This window comes from Panthera onca, chromosome A1 (assembly GCF_046562875.1).
Source record: "Panthera onca isolate mPanOnc1 chromosome A1, mPanOnc1 haplotype 2, whole genome shotgun sequence".
NCBI lineage: Eukaryota > Metazoa > Chordata > Mammalia > Carnivora > Felidae > Panthera > Panthera onca.
The window spans coordinates 35017388-35041060 of record NC_138339.1 but is presented as its reverse complement, the minus strand read 5'-3'; the positions used below and the strand labels follow the sequence as shown (position 1 = coordinate 35041060).

Genomic DNA, 23673 nt, shown 5'->3' with positions numbered 1-23673 from the left:
CAGGCTTTAAGGGTCAAGGCCAGGATCTAAGCCAAGCTCTGGTCCACTCTGAATCCTACATTTTTCACTACACCAAAGAACCTTACTTTTTGTTGGCTTCCTTCCCTTCAATTTTTGCCAACAATCAACAGCATGAATCATTTATTTGTGATTGCCGTAATTAAAGCCATTCTTCTCACTCATTTAGGTGAAGCTGTTAATATTGTCTTTATTAGTAAGAAGAGAAAATGGTTAACATGAGTTTTGTTCCTAATTGAAATGATTCTCAAGATGACAAGATTGAAAAACATTAAACCTGACTTAATATAAAGGGCTACAATCAGAGTTTGTGAGGATATTTCAGTATAACAGTAAAGAAATGAATTTTCTCTCCTTTTCATTACTTACATTCATTCTTCATTTGGCTGTCACAGCACCAGACCTGACAAAAGCAATAATTTACACATAAGTAATGTCTAGAACTTTGCTGTGCAATGCGGTAGCCACTAGCCACATGTACCTATTGAACACCTGAAATGTGCCAATCCCAACGGAGACGTGCTGCAAGTATAAAATACACATTGTGTTTTAATTAGTACGAGAAAAGGGAAAACATCTCATCAACATTTTTTGTATTAGTTACATGTTGAAATACCATTTTGGATATATTCGGTAAAGTAAAATAGATTAAAATAATTCCACCTGTTTTGTTTTGTTTTTTTTACTCGTTAATGTGGCTTCTAGAAAATTTGTAATTACATAAGTAGCTTGCGTTTGTGCTCGCGCTATATTTTTATTGGACGGTACTGGTACACGACGAAAAAGAGGGTAATTTCATTGAAAGGTAGTGCATTTTGTGAACATTTCCGGACGGGAAGAGAAAAGAGAGAAGACTAAAGCCTGGGCACAGTAGGTAGGACCTACTCTGAGAACTACCTTATGTGAATTGAAAGGGGCGGGGGAGAGAGGTGCATTTTGATTGCGTTCCCCCCTCCCTCCCCCGCGGCCGACCAGACAGGTGGCGGAGCTTCTCCCGCAGCGGTCCTTCCGGGCCAGTCCTCGGGCCGGCCGGCTCCGGGTCATTGAACACACCTGCGCGCCCACGGAGGTGCGCGTCCGCGAACCCTGGCGCTGCCTCCACGCCCCCTCCCCCCGTATTTTTATTTTCCTGGCATCAACCGTCAGTCTCGCACTTCTCTACCGAGAGGCACCGCGTAGGTAAGGCCTGCCTGGGGTGAGCACCCCTCTCTGCTCTCGGCCCGCCCCGGGGGGGCCGAGATGCCCTTGCCCGGTCCCCGCGTCGGGCAGGGCTGTCCGGCGGCCGGGAAGCCACTCGCCGAGCGGCCTGCTGGGCCGCGGCTCCCAGCCCGCCACGAACCGCAGCAGACGCGGAGGACGCGCCCGGGGCCTCCGGGCCGCGGGGGGCCGCTGTGACCCGCCTTCGCCCCCGCCGCGCCGGAGGCGGGGGAGCCGGGTTTGGGGGAGAATCGAAAAGCGGAGGGCAGCCGCGGGGGGCGGGCGCTCTGGAGCGGCGGGTTCGGCGGGTGCTCCGGCTGCTGTCCGCTCCGCCCGAAGCGCCAAGGAACCGCGCAGGGGCCCGCAGCCCTCCTCCTCCATGAGGCCCGAGTGAGCGCGGCGGCGAGAGCCGGCCCGCGGCGCCTCCCCCCCCCCCGTCCTCTCCCGAGCGCAGCGGCAGCGGCCCCCGGCGGCGGAGGAGGAGGAGCATGTCGGACGGTTTCGATCGGGCCCCAGGTGCTGGTCGGGGCCGGAGCCGGGGCCTGGGCCGCGGAGGGGGCGGGCCTGAGGGCGGCGGTTTCCCGAACGGAGCGGGGGCTGCTGAGCGGCCGCGGCACCAGCCGCCGCCGCAGCCCAAAGCCCCGGGCTTCCTGCAGCCGCCGCCGCTGCGCCAGCCCAGGACGGCCCCGCCGCCAGGGGCCCAGTGCGAGGTCCCCGCCGGCCCCCAGAGGCCTCCCCGGCCCGGGGCGCTCCCAGGTACGGAGCCGCTCTAGGGGACCCTGTCCTCCTGGGCCAACGCTTCCCCACGGCCCTTGGCGCGCGGCAAGGCCGGCGCTCTTTTTCCTTCTACCCCCCCCCCCAACCCCCCCGTTCCCCGAAAGCGTTCCCCGAGGGGCCCGGTTGCTCCGGGGTGGGGACGGGCCCGGAAGGGGGTTTGGAAGGTGGCTGCCGGAATCCTTTGTGCGCCCCGGCTGGGGGGAGGGGCCCAATGCGCGGTCTCTGAGTTCTGCCGTCCGGGGAGGAAGTAAAAATCGCCTCCCCCTTCCCAGCCTTGGAAAGGGAGACCTTACGCGTGCAACCACCTCTTTTAACTCCTTAAAAACGAAAAAAGGAAAAAGAAAGCTCTCGAGCATTCATTTAGGAGGCAGGTATGGCCATAAATGAGCTAAAGCAGCCTATTGTTCCTTTTTGCAGGCTTTCTGTATATATCCTGGCGATAACCTTAATATTCGTGACAGTTCTTGTTTAACTCTTAAAAACCAGTCCTTCTCCTGTGGCTTTTCAGCAGATAGTAAGTTGCTATACAAAGGAATGAACGCATCTAACGCCCCGTTTTTCCTTTCTCAGAGCAAACGAGGCCCCTGAGAGCTCCACCTAGTTCACAGGATAATATCCCACAGCAGAACTTGGAGTCAGCAATGGCTAAACCCCAGGTGGTTGTAGCTCCTGTATTAATGTCTAAGCTGTCTGTGAACGCTCCTGAATTTTATCCATCAGGTTATTCTTCTAATTATACAGTAAGTATGCCTTTTTACTACAATTCTGGATTAATATTACTGGCATAACGTGATTATTACTTTGTCATTAATCGGTATGCTGGAACTTTCTACTACACATAAAAACGTCATGAATTCTTTACACTCTCGAAGAAACCAGACAGATTCAGGAATATGTTTTGTGGTTTGTGATGTTCAAAATATCCATGTAAATTGAGAGTAGACCTTTTTGTCTTTTTTCACTGTATTCCCAGTATGTATAGAGTATTTCTAGCCTAGTAAAGGATATACTTAGGGCACTTTCAATATATAAAACTAAAATTTGTGTCCAGGGCCACCTGGGTGGCTCAGTGGGTTAAGCCTCCGACTTCTGCTCAGGTCATGCTCTCAGGTTAGAGAGTTCGAGCCCCTGATGGGGTTCTCCTTGCTGTCAGTACAGAGCTGGGTTCCCATCCTCTGTCGTCACCCCCCCCCCCCCCCACCCCGTCCTGCTTCTGTGCACTCACTCACACTTCCTGTGGTTCTATTTCAAAAATAAACATTAAATTAAAAAAAAACTATATTAAAAAAAATAACAAAATTTGTGTCCAGACTAAGTGGATGATCTATAGAATAATGGCCTGGCAAAGCTGATTTTAAATTGGATTTTAGCAAGATAACTGAATATTCATTGGTAGTTTTAGAGTAAATTAAACCATAGTTATGCTGCGGATTAATTTGAGGTAAGTTTTTTAATGTTACACATCTGGACTCTGTTATGTTAAAACAAGTGTTTCTGGTTGTAATTAACTAAAGAAACGTAGGAGGTTTTGATAAAGTGTTTACACAAGTATGAAAAACTTTTAAACTTTCAGGTTCATTTTTGTCAATAACTTAATAAACTGAACTTTTAAGTGGGAGAAAACACAACACAATTGGGAATATGTCCTGGGTAAATGCATAGCAATTGATTGTAGATAAGTGGGGCAGGAACCATTAGAGGGTTAAAATGATAATACTTTAGCACAGAAGTCTTCTCTTTCCTAATTTCTTAGTTTTACTGACATTTAACCCAATAGTGTACATAAAGGTTAGCTCAAAGTTTTACAAAATGAACACTTAAGCGACCAGTGTCCAAACCAAAAAAAGGAACATTAACAAAGCTCCCTATGTGTCCTCCTAATCATTACTGCTCTCCAGGTTAACTACTATTTTGATTTACAAGTTTTGCCTGTTTTCAAAGTTTATATAAAAGGACTCCTACAGAATATATTTTTTTCACTTTTTTTTTGACATTCAAATTAATCCATGTTTTAGCTTATAATTGAAGGTGACTTAATCTAGCATTCTATTGTGAGAATATACCACAGTCCCATCTTGTCTGTTTTTAACATTTTTCCCCTTTGTCTCCTCTAAAATTTTTTTTTAATCTTGAGGCTTCACGCCTAGCGTGGGGCTTGAACTCATGACCCTGAGATCAAGCGTTGCATGCTCTACCAACTGAGCCAGCCAGGCACCTGTTTCCCTTTGTCTCTTGATAAACATTTGATTGTTTCCACTTTGGGGCTATTGTAAATGGGGCTGCTATTCTACCCATGGGTACGTACCTAGGAGTGGAATTGCAGGGACATAGGGTGGTCAACTCATTTTTCTCCCCAAAGGTTTTAAGTAATCTCTACACCCAGCATAGGGCTTGAAGTCCACATCAAGATCAAGAGTTTTATGCTCTACCAACAGAACCACCCAGTTGCACCGGTAGCCAACTTTAATGGAGATTGCCAAATAGTTTTCCAAAGAGAATGTTCCAATGTACACTCTGAGTAGTATGTAATTTCCACTTACTCTGCTTCCTTGTCAGTATTTGGAAATTTCTGTTTTTAAGTTTAGCCATTCTGGTGGGTATGTGGTATCTACTTGTGGTTTTTTATTACATTTTAATGTTTGCTTATTTTTGAGAGAGAAACTGTGAGTAGGGGAGGGGCAGAGAGAGAGAGAGAGAGGCAGGCAGGCAGGCACAGAACTTGAAGCAGGCTCCAGGCTCCACGCTCCACACTGTCAGCATAGAGCCTGATGTGGGCCTCTTACGAACTATGAGATCATAACCTGAGCCGAAGTTGGATGCTTAACCCACTGAGCCATCCAGGTGCCCCGCTACTTGTGGTTTTAATTTGTGTTTACCTGATAACTAATGATGGCACACCTATTTTGTTGCTTCTTGGGTGGGGGGCAGTGCTTTCCTTCCATATTTGATAGAAAAGGTATGGAAAAACTGTACCCCATGTTTTAGAAACTCCATGCATCTTAGACTGCCGTAGGAAAAAGCTTTGGTGGGCATCTGGATGACTTGGTCAGTTGAACGTCTGACTCTTTGATTTCGGCTCAGGTCGTGATCACATGGTTCATGAGTTCGGGTGCCGCATGGGCTCTTGGCTGACAGCAAGGGGCTTGCTTCAGATTCTCCCTCTTTCTCTGCCCCTCCTCCACTTACACTCACTCGCTCACGTGTGCACGCTCACATGCTCTCTCTGAAGATAAATAAACTTAAAAAACAAAAAAAAGCTTTGTGGCTGGGAAGGGGAAAGGATAGGCATTCAGAAAGAGCAGTTGATTTGATGTCAGTCATGTAAAATAGAAGCGAGGACAGCTTGGATTCTTGCCAAAAAGTTGTATTTGGCTCGGAGAGGAAAAGAACCATTGGAGAGCTGTGAGTAGTTGAATTAACTCTTGAAGAGCACTTTCTTTCAGACAGCCACAAACTGTTTCCCATTTGTCTCCCTGTTGGGCCATTTTATGATAGGGATGTGTTTTTTTTGTGGGTTTTTTTGTGTTTTTTTTGTTTTTTGTTTTTTGTTTTTTCCAGAGTTCTGTACCAACTAGTTTACATAGTTCAGGTGACTCCTGGGCTACAGAGCCATGTTGGTCCACTTATTTTGAGCCATTGTCCTCTGTTAGGCCCTCCTTGATATCTTCTATTAGATTAGTTTCTTCTATGCTCAGTTGGCCAGAACAAATTGCAAACCAGAAGCCCATGGCTCGTGTGTGGCCTGCAGGTGTGTCGTCTTTGGCCCTCATTGTTTTTCCTTTTTTTCTTTTTTTTTTAAAGGCCTGTTTAATAACCAACCAGTACTTAAATTAGATGTTGCAAATCTAAATTTTCTAGTTTCTCTTAAAATCATAAGATAGGGTTGTACCGGACTGTTAACTTTGCTAGAGCAAAAAATTGTCTGCAGCTGAATGGAGGCAGCCACCTTGGATGGAATACATGACCTCTAATTGCTCACTGGCTTGCCTCATTTGTTTGTAATCCACCTCTATTCTATAATCATTCAAGCTTGCTACCCCTGCTCTGGTGCATTCTCTAGTCTTCCTCATTTACCCTTTTACCCTCTATCAAAGGTAAGTGTTTTTCTCTGTCCACTTAGTCACAGAATGGCAGTATCCTTGGTTTTTCCCTGACTCTTAGGATAGGGTCTTGTGACAGATAACAGTAGCCATAATCCAAAGTTAGTTATATTCACTCACTCATTCAACAGATAGTTGGATTCTTACTGTGAGTCAAGCACTGGGGATACAGCAGTGAACAAAATAAAAGTGCCTTAAGTCTGCTTTGATATGCATGAAAATCTGGGTATCTTTGAACTGGATCTGTTCTCAAGTATTCATACTTTTTTCTGAAAGCCTTTATGATAGTTGCTTGTTGTGCTTTCTCAACCCTGCCAATATTCTGAACCCTTTTATCCTTGAGTCCTTCCTCTAATCCCACTGCTAGAATTTCCTGCTTTCTATGCTTTCTTACCAGGGAGTTGCTGTATCTGTCAACTCCTGGCTATTGCTTCTTCTCAGATCAACCATTACATCTTGAATATTTAATCACAGCTCACTTACGAGAACCAAAAATTCTACATAGGAATTCACAAAGCATTTATTAAACAAAAATCCCCACCTGTCAAAATCCCTTCTTTCTTCTAAGAATGTTCCCCTCAAGTTACTGCCTATTTGTCTTTTGCCTTTCAATAGTGATGTTCTCCTAAATGTAAACTTATTCACTGTTAGTACTATTTTACTTCTCAGTGATCAAACCTCTGTAGGCTGATCCCCCTATTTGATTTGGTACTATTTTTGTGACCTTTACTGATGCTCTTTGGGTTTTAAAATCTATCGTCCTCTTTTTATTTATTTATCTATCTTGAGAGCATGAGTGGAGGAAGGGTGAAGAGAGAGAATCCTAAGCAGGCTCCATACTGTCAGTGCAGAGCCTGACATGGGGCTTGATCGCTCATGACCTGACCTGAATTCAAGAGTCAGATGCTTAACCTACTGAACCACCCAGGTACCCCTAAAATCTATTGTCCTCTTAACCCTCATCTTAGTAGACTTTGACCACTGTGTGATCTGTGCAAGTCCCAGTGAGTCTGGTCCTGTGCTAGGGGCCAAGGGTACCTTTTCAGTCTTTTGGAAGTTCCTCTTATTTTTATAAAAACTGAATATTTAAGATACCGATTTTAATTTTTCCCTCTCTCTGCCTAGTGTTTCATTCCTAAGACTGCAACCATTGTTCTTTCAGATTTCAACTCCTAAGATTATTCTGTAGCATTTGCCTCTGAGCACCTCTTCTTTTTCCTTTGGCCACTGGGGCAGTGCTTTCTTCATCCTTCCAATTTGCAGATCATTCCTTCTTCACTCAGACTGTAGTCCCCTGAGGTTCTTCCCCCCGCCCCCCCCCCCCATTTTGTTACCTGCCTTGGTGATCCTACCTGTCATTTAGAATCTGAGCATTGCCTGTCTACTGATACTGAAATCTAATTCTTTCTCTGAACTCCTGCCTTGTGTTTGTTTTGACTTGTTTATGAGAATCTCACATTGAAATTCAAGTACAAAAAAATAATTTATCTTCCGCAAGCCTTTTTTTTTATATTCTAACTAGCTGTGTAGGCCAAAAACAGTATATTGACTCCTGTTTGTCTTTCACACTCTTGCCCCCTTCAAACTAAAGTAGTCTTGACTCTGCCACCGTCTAGGTGTCTGATCGGTTTCCTTTTATTCCTGCTGCTTTGGATTAAGGTCTTCTCTGTACCAATGTATTCAAAGTATCTTCCATGAAAAGTGCATTGTCTAACCGTCCCTCCTAATCTCTTGGCACAGAATTCTAAGAAAAATAAGTAAAACTTCATCCCTCAGCTTAAAAGCTATTTAACTCCACATTGAAGACAGATGAAATTTGTACTTGGAAAAATCTGGTACTAGAGAAATAATGCAAACACATCGGAGTGCTGGTCTGTCCAGAATACTCTGTGCTTCCTTTTTTGCTTGAAATGGCAGCTTGTGAACCAGTCCCCTGTAATGCTTATAATCAGAACAGTTCTACTCTCCCTTCTTTACTTTTGGACTTTGGGTTCTCTTAAAAGAGTTCTGCTTCTTTGAGACTGCATTTTTGCCACAGTGAGTGACATTTGATAGAAACCAGAAATTAATACCTTCAGCTAGGACTTGTCGGATTCCTGCTTTTCTGTCAGTAGTAACAGGACACTCCAAATCTATAAAACTCTATGTCAAAGTATTTTTAATGTAAAACGTATATGTAGCTAATATTAAGTGTATTGTTTAATGTATGCATTTATAATGCTTAACTGCTTTCACAGTTTTATAAAACAGTGGTCACTATTTATAATATGAACATTCATGGACTCCAGAGCTGTTATCCCTTGTCTATCTTTCCAGAAATTTTCACCGTCTCCAAATCTCTTAAAATTAAGCTGTCCTAAAATACGGTTCTGTTCTTTGCATTTAACATTAGTGATTTCTGTATTAATAGATGTAAATCTATCGTGTTTAAGTGGCTATTTGATCTATTACATGGATATAAGGTGGTGTATTTAGCCAGTTCTTTGTTGATTGTTAGGTGGATTGTTGGCAATGAATATTCTTGTACATATGTCAAAGTTGGATTTTAAGCCTTTGTCAGTTCCTTGGAGTGTAGCATAGAGGTTAGAACCACAGGGTTTGTTCTGTGCTCAGTTCTTCTGACTAGCTGTGTGACTGCACCAATTACTTAAGTTGGTACATGGTCTTTCCTTGTTCCAACCTTCTTTGCCCAGTGGTTTTTCCACTGGCTTTCAAGCCAGTCTTAGTGTGGTCCCTAAGATTGTACGTGATTTCCCATCTGCCTCATTGATCTTGTTAGCTATTACCCCCTCTTCAGTGTCTGTTCTGGCTTTTCTTAAAGGTATCAGATAAGCACCTATCGTCTTGAGGCCTGTGTGCTGCCCTTTTTTTTTTTTTTTTCTTTTTTTTAAAGGTTTATTTTTGAGAAAGAGCACGAGCGGGGGAGGGGCAGACAGAGTGGGGACAGAGGATCCGGATTGGGCTCTGCTCTGACAGCAGCGAGCCTCCTGTGGGGCTCGAACTCCTGAACCCTGAGATCACTACCTGAACCGAAGTTTGACTTTCAACTGACTTGAGTCTCCCACGTGCCCTGGGGCCTATGTGCTTTGTAAGCCTACTTTCTAAGCCTCAGATATTTGTATGGCTGGGTTTATTTTGTTTTTCTTTCGTCTTCAAATGAGATGTTAACTCTTCTGAATCCTTCCCTTTTTTTGTTTTTGCTTTTTTTTTTTATTCCAATATAGTTAATCTACAGTGTTATATTACTTTTAGCCCACCTTTTTTCATAGGATATCCTAACATGTGAATAATGTCTTCCATGGTGGAAGATAAGCTCCACTGGAGGAGGACTTTGTCTCCTTTGTTCATGCCAAGACAGTACCCCCCAGCACCTAGAACAGTGTTTGGCACTTAGTAGGAACTCAACGGTGAACACTTTTGAATAAATAACCAAAGGTGACTTAACTGCTCTGGGTTCGTTTCTTCCATCTGTGCCAAGTTTTTTTAGGGTTAAGTGAGACAAGCTTGCAGAGCTCTTAACAGTGTCTGTCGCATATTATACATAGCTTATTAATCAGGGTATCCTCTTATATACCAAGAAGTGTAGGCTTTTATTCTGTTCTTCAGATGCTTTTAGGTGTGGTTCTTTAGGTATGAGAACATGACTGTGGCATTTGTAATGTTTTACTGTTTTCCCAGAAATGTAGAAATTTGCTGAACTCTTAATGCCTTACTATGTGCTAGTCACAGGTCTAGGGGCATTTACTCATTAACTCATTTAATCTTCAGTCATATAGGTGTAATGTTTATGATGAATAAATTTGAATTTCATCAATGTTAATTTCTTTATTTTAGAGTGGAGTCATTTTTAAAATTTCATTTTTTAATTTTTTTGATGTTTTTATTTTTGAGAGAGAATGCAAGCAGGGGTGGGGCAGAGAGAGAGGGAGACAAAGAATCTGAAGCAGACTCCAGGTTCTGAGCTGTCAGCACAGAGCCCAACGTGGTGCTTGAATCTGTAAACTGCAGCATCATGACTTGAGCCGAGGTCGGCAGCTTAACCGACTGAGCCACCCAGGTGCCCCTAAAATTTTATTTTTTTTTAACTAAGCTCTGTACCCAACGTGGGCCTAGAACTCATGACCCTGAAATCAGGAGTCTCTACCAACTGAGCCATCTAGGTGCCCCTAGAGGAGAGTCATTTAATTTGCATTCAGTTTTGAGATCAGAACATTTAATGTATCAGTTTTCCTGCTCTTCTCAACAAATGCTATGAGCATGATATGGGCATGTGAATCTGCTCTTCCTGCAGTTGGTCTTATTTCCTTAGTGCATCTCATAGTACATGCAACTAATGTAAAGTAGCATCCCTTTAATTTTCCTAAGGAAAATTTGGACTCCTGATTTTTTTTTTTTTTTTCTGATTTTTTTTTTTTCTTTATGCACTCACTGGCTTTAGAACCTAATCCCTTCATAAAATGCTTCTATGTTGTCATAATTCTTTCATGTGGTTTCTCATTTGACTCCTTTTAGAAAAGGTAAGTTTCATTAGCAGTATAATTCTTATTAGATCATAACTATTAAGCAAATTTCAGAATACTTTGGTTGGTGTTGGAGGCATTGCAAGTATCCGGGTTGATAATCACATCTGAAACCTTTTGCAGTACTCACCTTGTTCAGCCTCTTGCCATTTACTAAAAGACTGAAAATTACCAAAGGTGATCGTGGTAAAACATAGTTGGAAACTGCTACAGTCAAGGTTGGCTAGAAGCCTGGATATAGCAGCCCAAGTCTGCCAGTTACACTGTGGTGAAATTTGTAGTCCCTGAACTATATATTTCTCTGTCCTTGGGAATTAACAGATGACAGACCTTACTGGGTTCTTTTTTCAATATAGAAATTGTTAAATAACTGTAAGAATATAAAGAGTGTGATGACCCCCCACTCCTCCCCCCCCCCCCCCCCCCCCCCACCACATGGCCCCAACAGTTAGGTACCTGTGGCCTAACTGTGGGCATTCTAATGTCTCTATCTGTGGCCTCTTCTCCCTTCCCACTTTGAAGCAAATCTCAGTTCTTGTACCCATAAATAGATCAAAATCTTAATTTTGATATTGGTGTTACAGTAAAATATTGGTTTAAATTTTGTCATTCATCTTATAAATCTGCCAGGGATGAGAAGACCATTTTCCACCCAGTTAGGTGGAGTCCTTCTGCTTTAATGTAACACTTTGGCTATTGGGGAAGGAAGAAGTTCGGTGGACTTAATTTTGCTAAAGAAAATAACAAATTTTATCGTGTGAAGGATCATTTGTTCTAGAGACTTCTCACCTTAAAGCTGCCTTAGTTTTATTTTAGCCAGTTGCAAGGATTAAAACTTTTTTTTTTTTTTTTTTTTTTTTTTTTTTTAACTTTTGATCTATAGGAATCCTATGAAGATGGTTGTGAGGATTATCCCACTCTATCAGAATATGTTCAGGATTTTTTGAATCATCTCACAGAACAGCCTGGCAGTTTTGAAACTGAAATTGAGCAGTTTGCAGAGACTCTGAATGGCTGGGTTACAACAGATGATGCTTTGCAAGAACTTGTAGAACTCATCTATCAACAGGTAGGTTGGCTGATGGCACGGGTGATCATCAGATAGCTTCCTTGAAGCCCAAGGGTGGTGTTGCTCCTTCAGGGAGGCCAGGTTCATGTTTCCTGGCTTCCACACTCCTTAACTCTTTAAGGTTCTTGGGAGCTCTCAAGTCTCTGTTGTATAAAATCCCTGTAGTGGGGATCTAGGGCTGGAGCCAGACTGGAGATTCAAGGCTCTGTACAGTCAGTCAGAAGGAATGTTAAGATATTTACGAAGAAGGCTAGGTAAGTATCCCACCTTTTTTCCATCCCATTCTGTTTCTAAAGGATCTGAAATTAACTGTAGTTCTTTTCTCTTAGGTGTTGAATTATATAGCACTTTTGGATTAAGAGAAAAAAATCATGGGAGAACTTTTTTGCCTCAAAAAGGAGTCATTTAAAAAAACCCATAAAACACTGTTGAGTCTTAACATTAATGCTTATATCTTAAATTTCCAAGGATTTACATCTTAATTCCGTAATTCTAGATTGTTCACACAAAGTTTAGTTTTGATCCTAGTATATTGATCAGTGATACATTAAAGCTATTTTAAGGGGGGCAACTAGATAACACTAGATTTTGAAGACCAATTTAAGGGCAGTGTTTGAAACTGACCAAAAACAGTGGGAGGGGACTAGAATTATAAACACAAGTGTTATTTAAGTCATTGCTTGAAAGAGCAACTCGAATTTGGAGTATTTGGAAGGGTGATCATGGTGGCCGGTTAATTTGGAGTATATGGAAGGGTGATTATGATGGCTGGATAATTTTCATCCTACTTAGTGTTTCATTTGATTGCTTTTACAATTGGTTCTGGGTAGTTCGTGGACCCCTTGGTATTACCTGGCAACTCTCAGGTTTGGTACATGCCTGAGATTTTAGGAAGATAGAATTGCTCTATTTGTCCTCATACCTACTTTTGGCCTCTAGGTAGATTGCAAAGGATAGAAGAAAATGGAGAAATTATACTTGAAATTGCTTTTCTGGTTTCTCTTCTGTTTTAGTTTCAGCACTTCATAGGCTGCCTGGTTCTAGTTCTTCAGGGCTGGACAAAAGGATTGTAGCCTGACAAACTGCAGTTTTTGTGATTGTCTCAAAGCCAGTTCTTAGAATATGTATTACTTAAGTTTTGATACTGTGTCTGTGATACAGGTTTTTACTTGTTTTTAAATTTCATTGAGGGAATGTATAATAACAGAAGGCCTGTTATAAAAATGGCAGATTAAACCTACATATTCAACTTTGATTCCTCCCCTAATACTGCTAAAATGACGGGATTTTTAAGAAGCCATAAGCCTGTAGGGGCTGAGATGAGAAGAGATGGAGACTAGAAAGCAGGTGGGTGAGTGGTAACTGACTTGGCAGATCTAAAGTTGAATTCCAAGTCAGTGGGGAAAACTGAAACCCACCCCCCCCCCCCCCCCCCCCCCCGATTTACTGAGTAGAGCCTTTGGAAAGCTCTAGGACAAGGTTGGAATGAGACTAAAAAGATTGCTTGGAAATCTTTAAAAAAGAGACCCTCTCCCTCTTTTTGCACTGAGTAGCCAGTGTGAAGTTTTATTGTAACCCTTCTTGAGAAGTTCTTGAAGGGAAGTACTCCACCAAAAAGAATTAAGCCAAGGACAAAGATGTAGAAACTAGGAAACTGCATTTTAGAGGAGCGGCTAAGTGTATTATCTAGATGGTGGTGAAGGAGATCCCAAGATGATGGCCAGGCTTTGCTGGTGTAGGGCAGAAGGCTCCAGGCATGATTCCTGGTAAGGTGAGCATAGCTGCTGTGGTTGAAGATGTTAAGAAACTTAAAAACTTGTAAGTTTAGGGGTAACATCAATGAGACTTAAGTAAAGAACAGTGTAGAAAAATTAAGTCCAGGGAAAACAAAGTTGTGTAGGAAAGGAGAAATCTGTGTTATGTGGTCCAGCCATAAATGGAAACACAAAACCAATCAGATCATGGTATAACGACATTGGTAGGTGGAAAGATTGGCAAATAGCAGAATGGAGTGGTGTTACGTGAATATCCAGTGAAAACTGGATATTCCTTTTCCATGGTGGGAAACTCGTAAGAAATAATAACTAAACCGAAATCCCGGAGCATGGAGATACAGAGGTTGAAACCTTTTCAGCTGAAAGAATTGAAAGTGGTTGTCTGTGGAGTGTAAAGGTGAGGTGTAGTGGGGAAGTATGACATTTAATAACAAGCCTTGTAGAGCTTCTTGCCTTTTAAGTTCTATGTGATAATTTTAAAAGTAAACTAAAGGAAAACCGGCAATGTCCATAATGGGAAAAGTATGATTTTTGAATTTCAAGTCTTCTGTGGTACCAGATATGCATACGTGATCACAGGAGAACCCAGTCTGTCTGCTGTGATAACAAGGGTCCCTTGTGAGCAATGAAATAATTAGAAATAAAAAGATCTAATTATAACATAGTTACTGTATGCTAGGCAATGCTAAACCTTTAACATGTAATGAATTAACTCAATCCTCCATGGTTGCAAGGTATTACTCTTCTCCCTTATACACATCTTAACAGAAGTTAAGTGACTTGTCTAAGATTTACCACAACTCCGTAAGTAGACTCAGTATCGGGTCAGAGAGGCATCAGACCATCCGTTACATCTATACTCTCTGGTTAATTACTACCTTTTGTAACCTTGGTCGAGTCCCTTAGCCTTTTAATGTGTTACCTAATATTGGGTAGTAAGCTATGTTGTCTCTACTGTTCTTTAAAAGCTGTAATTAAAGTTAAAACTTAGTTTCACATAGCCATAGCAGTACTATCTTCGGTACATAGTGTCTTGCACTGTCTTAGTTTTTGGAAGAGCTTCTCATTTCCTCTTTACCCCAAGTGTTTTTGGAGTACTCTTTAAGTGTTACTCTCTCGTACCAGGTACCATTTATCACCTCTCCTAGGAATCAAGCAGAAGCCCATGGAGGGTAATTGATGTCCAAGGTCTCCATGCAGGCCTGGGAATGTTGTTCTGGACTGCTAGATGCCAAAGTCTCTGCTATCCTTGCCCTGAAAAACACCATGAAAAAGAATCGTTTGGCAAATACTCTTATTCATAATTAGCGCTGTGCAACTGAACACATGTATACATCCTATGCAAAAATTGGCTAGTATAAAGAGATCTTCTTAATTTGCTTTCTGGTAACCTCAAGTAAATTGTGGAGAGAACTTGCCTTAAACATTTTCCTTTGTTCTTGTTCTTGGTATGAAGTTGGGAGGGAACGTTAACTTAATTTCTTTACGCCAAACAATAAAGACTTGTTCATTTGTATAATGTCAGTTTTAGGGGTGGAAATGTTTTTCTTTTCTTAGAATGTTGCTGTTAAGTATTTGCATTCATAACAATGTATTTGTGTTACAAAAAACTTTTTTTCTTTTTGAAAGGCCACATCTATCCCAAATTTCTCTTACATGGGAGCTCGCCTGTGTAATTACCTGTCCCATCATCTGACAATTAGCCCACAGAGTGGCAACTTTCGTCAGTTGCTGCTTCAAAGGTCAGTGTGAACATATGAAGTTAAAGGAAAACTTTAAACATACTAGAATTTGACGATTCTTTTCTAAAGACTGTATGTATTATGGAAAGTTGCAGGGGAAGTTAGGGTGGACCATTCTTATTTGTATTATAGTATGGTTTGTACTGTTAAAAATTTATAGTCCCACATATCAGTCTCTTTTTTTCTGTAATGATCTCTGCTTTTGGTTTTGTGCTTAGATGGCCCTTCATGTTCCAAGATCTTAAATATGATCACTTACGTATTTCTTAGTACTCTGTACTTTCAATTTGAATAGGTTCTAATTGCCACAGGCTGAACTAGTTTGAGTTTTATCCCTACCATTTTTAAAATGATCCATTTCCTTACTGATTTAAACTGTTAACTTCCTTAAACTACATCCTAATATTTGGGTTTCATTATATTCCATTTGTTACTTGTTCTATTTTTATTATGATACTATTAAAAAGCTCTAGTTTTTTAATACCTAGTATTAAAAAGCTCTAGTTTTTTAATACCTAGTATTAAAAAACTCTCCTCCCCGTAGTTTTTGGGTAGAGTTTCCTTTGCTATTCTTGCATGCTGCTTTTCTCCAAAGAACCTTAGAATCAACATGTGAAATTACATAAATCTTTTTGGTATTACTAGATCTTTTTGGCATGACTTTGAATTCATAAGCTAATCTAAGGAAACATTTTCTTATTGGAATCGTTTTATTCAATAACAGGGTTGTCTTCAAGTTTATTACAGTTAGTCCATTAGTTCTTTAAGGATACTTTTAATGGTTGCAGTGTATTCCATAATTTGGTTAAATTGCACTGGAACAGAATAAGGATTCCAAAAGTGACTCCAGAGACTCTTGAAAATAAGGCTTTTCGTGAAGGTCCTACTTCAAATATGTATGTAGAAGGTAAATTGTGCTGCTGACAACTGGCTAGCCATTCATTGGGGGTAGAAAAAAGATGGGTTCCTGTCTACACCAAAATATATTTCAAATCTGTAAAAGACTCAAAAGTGAAACACTAAATACTAAGAAACTAACAATTAAATCTTAGGTCTTGCTTAAAAGGGCTTTACCAACCTATCCATAAGTCCTAAAACAAAAGATTAAACCTAATTACATATAAATTATAATATGGGGTGGGGAGGAAGGGTCCTAAATTTATATGAAGGAAAGAAAACACATGGCAGTGAACTCACTGATATGAAAAGAGGGGCCTCTTAGGAATGAGTAAGAAAAAAAACATTATTTTAATAGAAATATTTGAAATGGCTCTGAATAGGTAAAATTTTTGGGAAAATATAAATGATAAAATTCTAAAAACCTATTTAGCCTTAACCTGTATTTATAGCTCCTGGAAAGATATGAAAGTGGGCACTTCTAGGAGCTTGCATGGCAGAAAGGCTGGCTTCTGTTCCTGTGGACTGCTCACCCCTGGCTGTACGTTAAAGTTACCCAGAGATTTAAAATAGGGCTGAGACCCTGTCCTCATTGGAAGTTCTGATGTAATTGGACTGAGGTGGAGCCTTGGTTTTTTAAAGCTCCCCAAATGATTGTAGTCTGTAGCCATGGTTGAAAACCTTCTGATTCTCTTGACTCTACCCGAGCTTGGAGGTTCCGTAGTACCGTGTTACTGTCGGAGATATTAACGTAAGCGCTAATCCTTTAACAAGTGAAAAGCAGGGCTTGATTCTGTTACCTAACTTAGAAATATATACATATTTAGGAAAAAAGAAAAGTTACCTTCATGGCCGTTATCTCTGGGTTGTAGTGACTTTATTTTTTATATTTTTCTGTTTTTAACCTTTCTGAAATAAGCATGTATTGCCTTTAATTAGGTCTTTAGCCTAAAAAGATTAGTTTAGAGGTGTGGGTTGTTTTCCTCTAGATAACCATTGCTGCCCAGGGGTACGAATTTACCTTTGCATATTCATTAACATATCTTAATGTATAATAGAATAGTCATTGCACTTAGAAAACAGATCATTTCCTCGAAACTCCTACCTACAAGGTCATAAAAGGAGAGTAGCCCACAAGGTGTTTGGATAACTGGCATTAATTAGCTCATCCTTTCCATTATTAAACGGGGTGTTTTATTTAGAGATATCCCAACTTTTGTTCTGATGAGGAATTAATGTTTAGAGAGTAACAAATATCTGACTCAAACGAAATGTTGCTCATTTAATGTAGCTTCTAAGCTATAAGTCATATAGACACGATAAACTGTACTGGGTTTATGGTTGATTCACGGGCTGATCCAAGGTAAATCTTGGTAAGCAGTGACTTTTTTTTTTTTAAGGGAAAAAGAATTTTTTTTTTTTTAATTTGACATAGCCAAGCTAAACTGGTCCCTCATACATAGAAGCCATTCAGTCTCCATAAACCCCTACTTCTGTCCTTAAAAGAACTCTCAAAAAATCAGCTTTATAAAACATGACTTTCCTAGAATTTTTCACCACCTTCTCAAGAGAGATAAGAAAAAATATTTAACACCAAATTGGTAAACATTTAAAGTACATTTTAAAAATCCTTTTAGTAACAACAGACACCATAATTCACTGACATGGGTTATGACAGGTTTATTGTGATTGTTTTAGGTAACTTCTAGGATGGCAGATGGGCCAAGTGGAAGGGGGCGGTGGGAACAAAGCAAGGGAAACTAAGTTATTTGGCTCCTTTTGGTCTCTGGGATATTGAGACCAAATTCATTGCTTTCTGTTTCTATGTGAATTTCAATTGGAGACTTTTCATTTCTCTGATTTGTGTAATGGAGGTTAAAAGGATAATGGGCTTAATAAAAATTCATTGTATTTTCAGTTGGGGACCCATCTATACATGTTTCTTAAGATGTGTTTTAAAGTTCATATATTCAGAATAGAACATTTTACAGAGATAATTTGAGTAAAAACAGTGCTTTCTTGACAAAAAGACTAGAAGACAAAGGTGAGGCAGTTTTTCTTTGTGGTGCCAATACACGATGAACCTCATGAAACCTGTGTTGCCTAAACAGATGACAAAATAAACGCATCAGTTTCTTAAAGCTAGGAATGTTAGTATGAAAAAGCACTGCAAATTCCAATAAACAGGAACACTTCTTATCCTAAAAAATCAGGATTGTACTTACCTCTTTATTGCTTGTGAACAGTGAAACCAACAGATGGTCGTCTTGTTTGTACAAAAAACAAAGCAATGTGAGATTATAAAAGGTATATCTTCATTAGGTGTCGGACTGAATATGAAGTTAAAGATCAGGCTGCCAAGGGGGATGAAGTGACTCGAAAACGATTCCATGCATTTGTACTCTTCCTGGGAGAACTTTATCTTAACTTGGAGGTGAGGACAAAGTTTGTTGTGTTTTTTTTTTTTTTTTTTTTTTTTTTTAAGTACTGACAAAACCTGAGAACATAAACTGACCTTGGTAAGGAATTTGTATTTGCGTTACACCTTTACGACATTAAGGATGAAGTTGAAGAGGGGCTAGGGGAGAGAAATGACTCCGTACCTGCAGGCAATGGTGTGTGTGTCTTAATGGAACGTCTGTAATGTTTGTTTCTCCTGTTTGTGAGGAGGGTGTTGGGAAGTAGTTACTGGGAATTTTAGTCTTTGTGTACTTTTGGGAAGCCGTGGTTTCAATGCAGATTTAAGCTTTTGAAATCATACTTTCTTGAATCTTCACGCATTTCGTATGTGGACTTTAGATGGTGGTTCACAAGCAGTCTGTATCACACAAAGCTTTGAGTTAGAAGTGGGGACAGGAGAATTTCTGGGGGTTTTTCCTACCCAAATTCACCCAGAATTACAGTTCTTGGTCCCATTTTATATATGAATCTTCCACATAAAATGCATTTATCTGAAGTATAACTAAACAAGTTTGTGAATTGGTGGTATACTTGAGTACATGCTTGTACTAGGCAACTAAGTGCTGAATATTACTCTGTAAAGGATTTGCTTTTTTGATTAGTTAATCCCATATATGGGTTATACCTGCTTTAACTTTGAAGACTTAATCATAAACACCACTGAAAACACCCACGAATCCGCTATCAAATGTGCATCTGTTAGTGTATCTAATAGGTCTCTGTCCGATCTAGTGCTTAATTTACTATCCCTTTTTACCATAGATGGACATAACTTTAAAAAAAAATCTCCTGCATTAATCTTTTTCAGTTTAATTTTTATATAAGCCAAAATAAGAGCACTCATCTAAAATGTGCTGTAAGGGGCGCCTGGGTGGCTCAGTCAAACATCCTACTCTTGAATTTAGCTTGGATCATGATCCCAGGGTCGTGGGATCGAGCCCTCTTCAGGCTCTGTGCTGAGCATGGGGCCTGCTTGGGATATTCTCTCTCTCAAGAGAAAAAAAATGTGCTGTAAATGAAGAGTCATTTTAAGAATGCTGTTGAGTGTTTTACCCGTGTGGAAGTAATGATGCTATGTCTGTGAGAAGTGTAAATAAAGAAGAGGTATGGCTCCTGAGTCTGAGTCTCTTCTGGCTGGAGAGCTAAGACACTTAGACCATTCTGATGCCAAACAGTATTTTTAAATAGTCTAAAAAGCAGAGTTAAATGCTGCATGTTCCAAAAAAGGTGGTATCTTAATAGAACAGAGAATGTTTTATGAAACAATAATTTATATAGGAGGCTTAGATTATCCTGATCATATGTATGATAAATGAAAATTTTTACCTGTAGTTTTCGGTTTACCTGTTGTTTTTTTTTTTTTTTTTCTTTTTATTTTGAGAGCGTGTGTGCAAGAGTGGGGGAGGGGCAGAGAGAGGAAGAGAGAATGCCAAGCAGGCTCTTTGCAGGGCTGGAACAAAATGTGAGATCATGACCTGAGCTGAAATAAGCATTGGACGCTTCACCAACTGAGTCACCCAGGCATCCCTGTAGTTTACTGGTTTTATTAGAAGTTTTTGGTTTTTATTTTCTTTTCTGTTTATTTTTGAGAGAGTGAAAGCAGGGGAGGGGCATAGAGGGAGACACAGAATCGGAAGCAGGCTCCAGGCTCTGAGCTGTCAGCACAGAGCCCGATGCGGGCTCCAACCCATGAACTGTGAGATCATGACCGGAGCCAAAGTCGGACACCTAACTAAGCCACCCAGGCACCCCTATTAGAGGTTTTAAATACATGTAAAATCTAATTTTGTGAAAATACCAGAGGATTTCTGTTTTTTATATTGTTTAACTGAAAACACTTATTTTGCCAACATACCGGACCATTCACTAATCTGTAATATTTTGGCATGGTTGCTTTTCATTTTCTTTCCCAAAAGATCAAGGGAACAAATGGACAGGTTACAAGAGCAGATATTCTTCAGGTTGGTCTGCGGGAGTTGCTGAATGCCCTCTTTTCCAATCCTATGGATGACAACTTAATTTGTGCAGTAAAGTTACTGAAGGTAGGTTTGACTTCTGTTTCTCTTGAAATTCACTGTTCTACCCCATTTGTATATGATTCAGAGGGCGGAAAGTATGCATAGTATGCGTGTGAATTCAAAATTAAGTTTCTACTCTAAAATGTTGGCCTTTTGGTTTACTCTTGAATTTAAATATTGGAAAAGCAGCATGTACTGTTTTTTTTAATGGAATAATCCAAATGTAGAAGCAAAAATGGAAGTTCTTCACCCCCATCTCTAAATTTCCTTTCCTTCCTTTCCCATGTCTGTATGTGTGCCCTTATAAATAAGATCTTTATTCCTCTTTCTGACTTGCTTTTTTATGATCTAACAAAGATCTTTGGCACAGAAGATTTACCTCTTGAATCACTTCATCTCCATATGTGCAGTTGTTTGTGTAGGTTCAGTTCCCACACAAAGAGTGGGTGGGCCAGTGAGCATTGCATCCTTAAATTTGATGAATGTCAAATTTCTCTTCTAAATACTAAACCATAGTACATTCCTACCAATGGTGAATGAGTACATCGCTTTCCCCATATTCATATCAATGATGATCCAACTGGTCCTAGTTTCTGTTTTGTCATGGGTAATGAGTATAAACAAAAATTTCATTTTATTTTGCATTTTCCTAATCATTGGTGAATTTAACCATTCCTTCATGTTTGTTAGCCATTTTTGTTACGATGAATTACCTGTGTATATCTTTAACTCACTTTTTCATGAAGTTTGTATTTTTGTTAATTCAGAGTTTCTATACTTGCATATTTCAATAAGTGATATGTTGATTAAAATCTTATCGCCTATTTTATTCATACAGGGAGTATACCATATAGTCATGGACACACAAAACCTATGATTGAGTTTCTCTCCATCAAGAAAAACAGAGGGTATAGAGATTTCCTGCCTGTTAGATGGTAGAATATAATTGGGAATATTTAACTTGCCAAATGTATTTTGTTCAAAGAATGCTTGAACTGCTGCTGATACTTCTTTAGGATTTCTGTACTTCCTTGAATTCCAAATCTTACTGATGCCTGCTTTTTTAGTTGACAGGGTCAGTTTTGGAAGATGCTTGGAAGGAAAAAGGAAAGACTGATATGGAGGAAATTATTCAGAGAATTGAAAATGTTGTCCTAGATGCAAATTGCAGCAGGTAGGTAGATGGCCAGTAGATCTCCATTTCTTTTTCTGTGGGGTTTTTAATCTGCTATATATCATCAGAAGAATTAAAATCTTCTAGAGAAAGGTTTTCTTTAAAGATATCTTACGCACGGCTTCTGCTTACCTAACCATTTTTGTTCAGTTGTGTTTATAAATGGAAAAAGATAAGATTTTCCTGTGGTAAGATAGGAGTCCATGAAAAAGTAAAATGATTCGGACTTTAAATTATTCAGTAAATACTTTGGTAAAGTACTGGAAGTCCAGTGTAAAGTCCAGAGGCATAAAAATGTGGAATGGCCACTACCTTTAAGAACCGTATAGTCACAGATGGAACAAATATCAAGACTGCTTAAAAAAGTACAGGAAACATCTAGAAAATCAAAGCACTTGGATATACATGTTAACAAAGTTTTAGGAGTCTCTGGTATTCTGGAGTCTGACAACACTTCTGGTGGGTATACTTAACTCCTTTTCACCTTCTGTCTGCAGAGATGTGAAACAGATGCTCTTGAAGCTTGTAGAACTCCGGTCAAGTAACTGGGGTAGAGTCCATGCAACTTCAACATACAGAGAAGCAACACCTGAAAATGATCCTAATTATTTTATGGTATGCCAATGTTTTCATTTTAAGTTTTGCTTGTTGCTTGGCTCCAAATTTTGGAAATTTCTAGATGAGTTACATAAAGATAGTCTCAGAATTTAATGCCTAATAACTTTTCATTGGCTTCGGATCACATGGCAGCCAGCAGACTAGGTAAATAGGAGTAGAAATGTGGAATCCTCTAGGGGAAGGGTGAACTGGAGAAGGATCCATCCAGTGGCAAGGGAGATCAACAAGGCTTGGACTTGGTTGAGTATAGGGATTCTGGGAAGCAGTTCCAGAGAATTTATAATCAGAGGCCCCCTTCTCAAACTATTACATTGTATGTTGTAGTAAGTTAAGAAAATAAAAGTGGTCACCAGGCCAGTAATGCCCTGAAGCTCCCAACATAACCAAGCATAATGCAACTATGCAGGACTGCTTCTATAAGCCCAGTCTTGGAAATTCTTTTAAAAATGGTGGGGAGGGAAGAACCACAACTAAAAATAAGCTGACACAATGCTAATCACAGTGTACCACAAAACAATTCATCACGAGTGTGACCGAGAATAGACAGCAGGGTTAGAGCCACAAGAACTTGAGATAATAGAATAGAAATCTGAAAACCATGGACTTTCCCAATGAAATGAAAATGGCTATTAGGAAGTTAGGTTTTTGCTTGTTCTTGCATTATCAGATGCAGATGAGTGATATCAGCCATGCTTCATTAATTAATGTGCTTTAAAAAATCAATTTGGAAATGATTACATGTTTGTATCACTTTGATTCATCCTAGAATGAACCAACATTTTATACCTCTGATGGTGTTCCTTTCACTGCAGCTGATCCAGGTATGTTTCCAGTCCTTTTCCCCCCCATTTCTTGGTAAGCTAGCAGACTACAGGAAATCCTACCCTCACCACCCCAAAGTTGTAGCTTTTTGAAGCAGTCACTTTCTTAAATACACGATGAATGTCCATCTCCTTTGGCGTATTCTTTACAGTGACCACTTTGACCATTTCAAATGGAAAGTCTAATTGCATGTATAGAATCTTGTCACCCTGACAGTGAAGGATTGGAAGAATTCTTCAGTTAAATGCAACCATGTTTATATCTTCTCTGACCTTTCATTTTTATACTGTAAGCTTTCAGTTGGTTAGGATAGAAGGGAAAGATGGTTCTAGTTCACTGCATAGTCTACAGTGTTCGTTACTGTGGGTTCCTACTAGCAGAAACTAAGAGTTACATGAGTTTCGTTAATAGTAGGTCAGAGTTAATTTAAATCTCCGCACACTTCCCCTTCCGGAAAAGAGACATTTATAGAAAGATTGCTTTAAT

At 40.1% G+C, this 23673-nt stretch overlaps 1 protein-coding gene across 4 annotated transcripts in view; it reads left to right on the top strand.

The window, feature by feature from the left end:
• Positions 1 to 870: 870 nt before the first annotated feature.
• Positions 871 to 23673, top strand: part of PAIP1 (poly(A) binding protein interacting protein 1) — a 32508-nt gene continuing 9705 nt past the window's right edge. The window contains exons 1-9 of one of the 4 annotated variants that reach the window (XM_081796156.1): positions 871 to 892; positions 2563 to 2732; positions 11496 to 11681; positions 15086 to 15198; positions 18418 to 18529; positions 20472 to 20597; positions 21641 to 21747; positions 22245 to 22362; positions 23132 to 23186. In XM_081796156.1, the coding sequence (XP_081652282.1) occupies positions 2634 to 2732; positions 11496 to 11681; positions 15086 to 15198; positions 18418 to 18529; positions 20472 to 20597; positions 21641 to 21747; positions 22245 to 22362; positions 23132 to 23186 (916 nt within the window). In that variant the 5' untranslated portion in view covers positions 871 to 892; positions 2563 to 2633. Of the gene's footprint in view, positions 893 to 985; positions 1198 to 1309; positions 1972 to 2562; positions 2733 to 11495; positions 11682 to 15085; positions 15199 to 18417; positions 18530 to 20471; positions 20598 to 21640; positions 21748 to 22244; positions 22363 to 23131; positions 23187 to 23673 lie in introns of those variants that run through there. The other 3 variants (XM_081796157.1, XM_081796154.1, XM_081796155.1) reach the window with 3 other exon arrangements.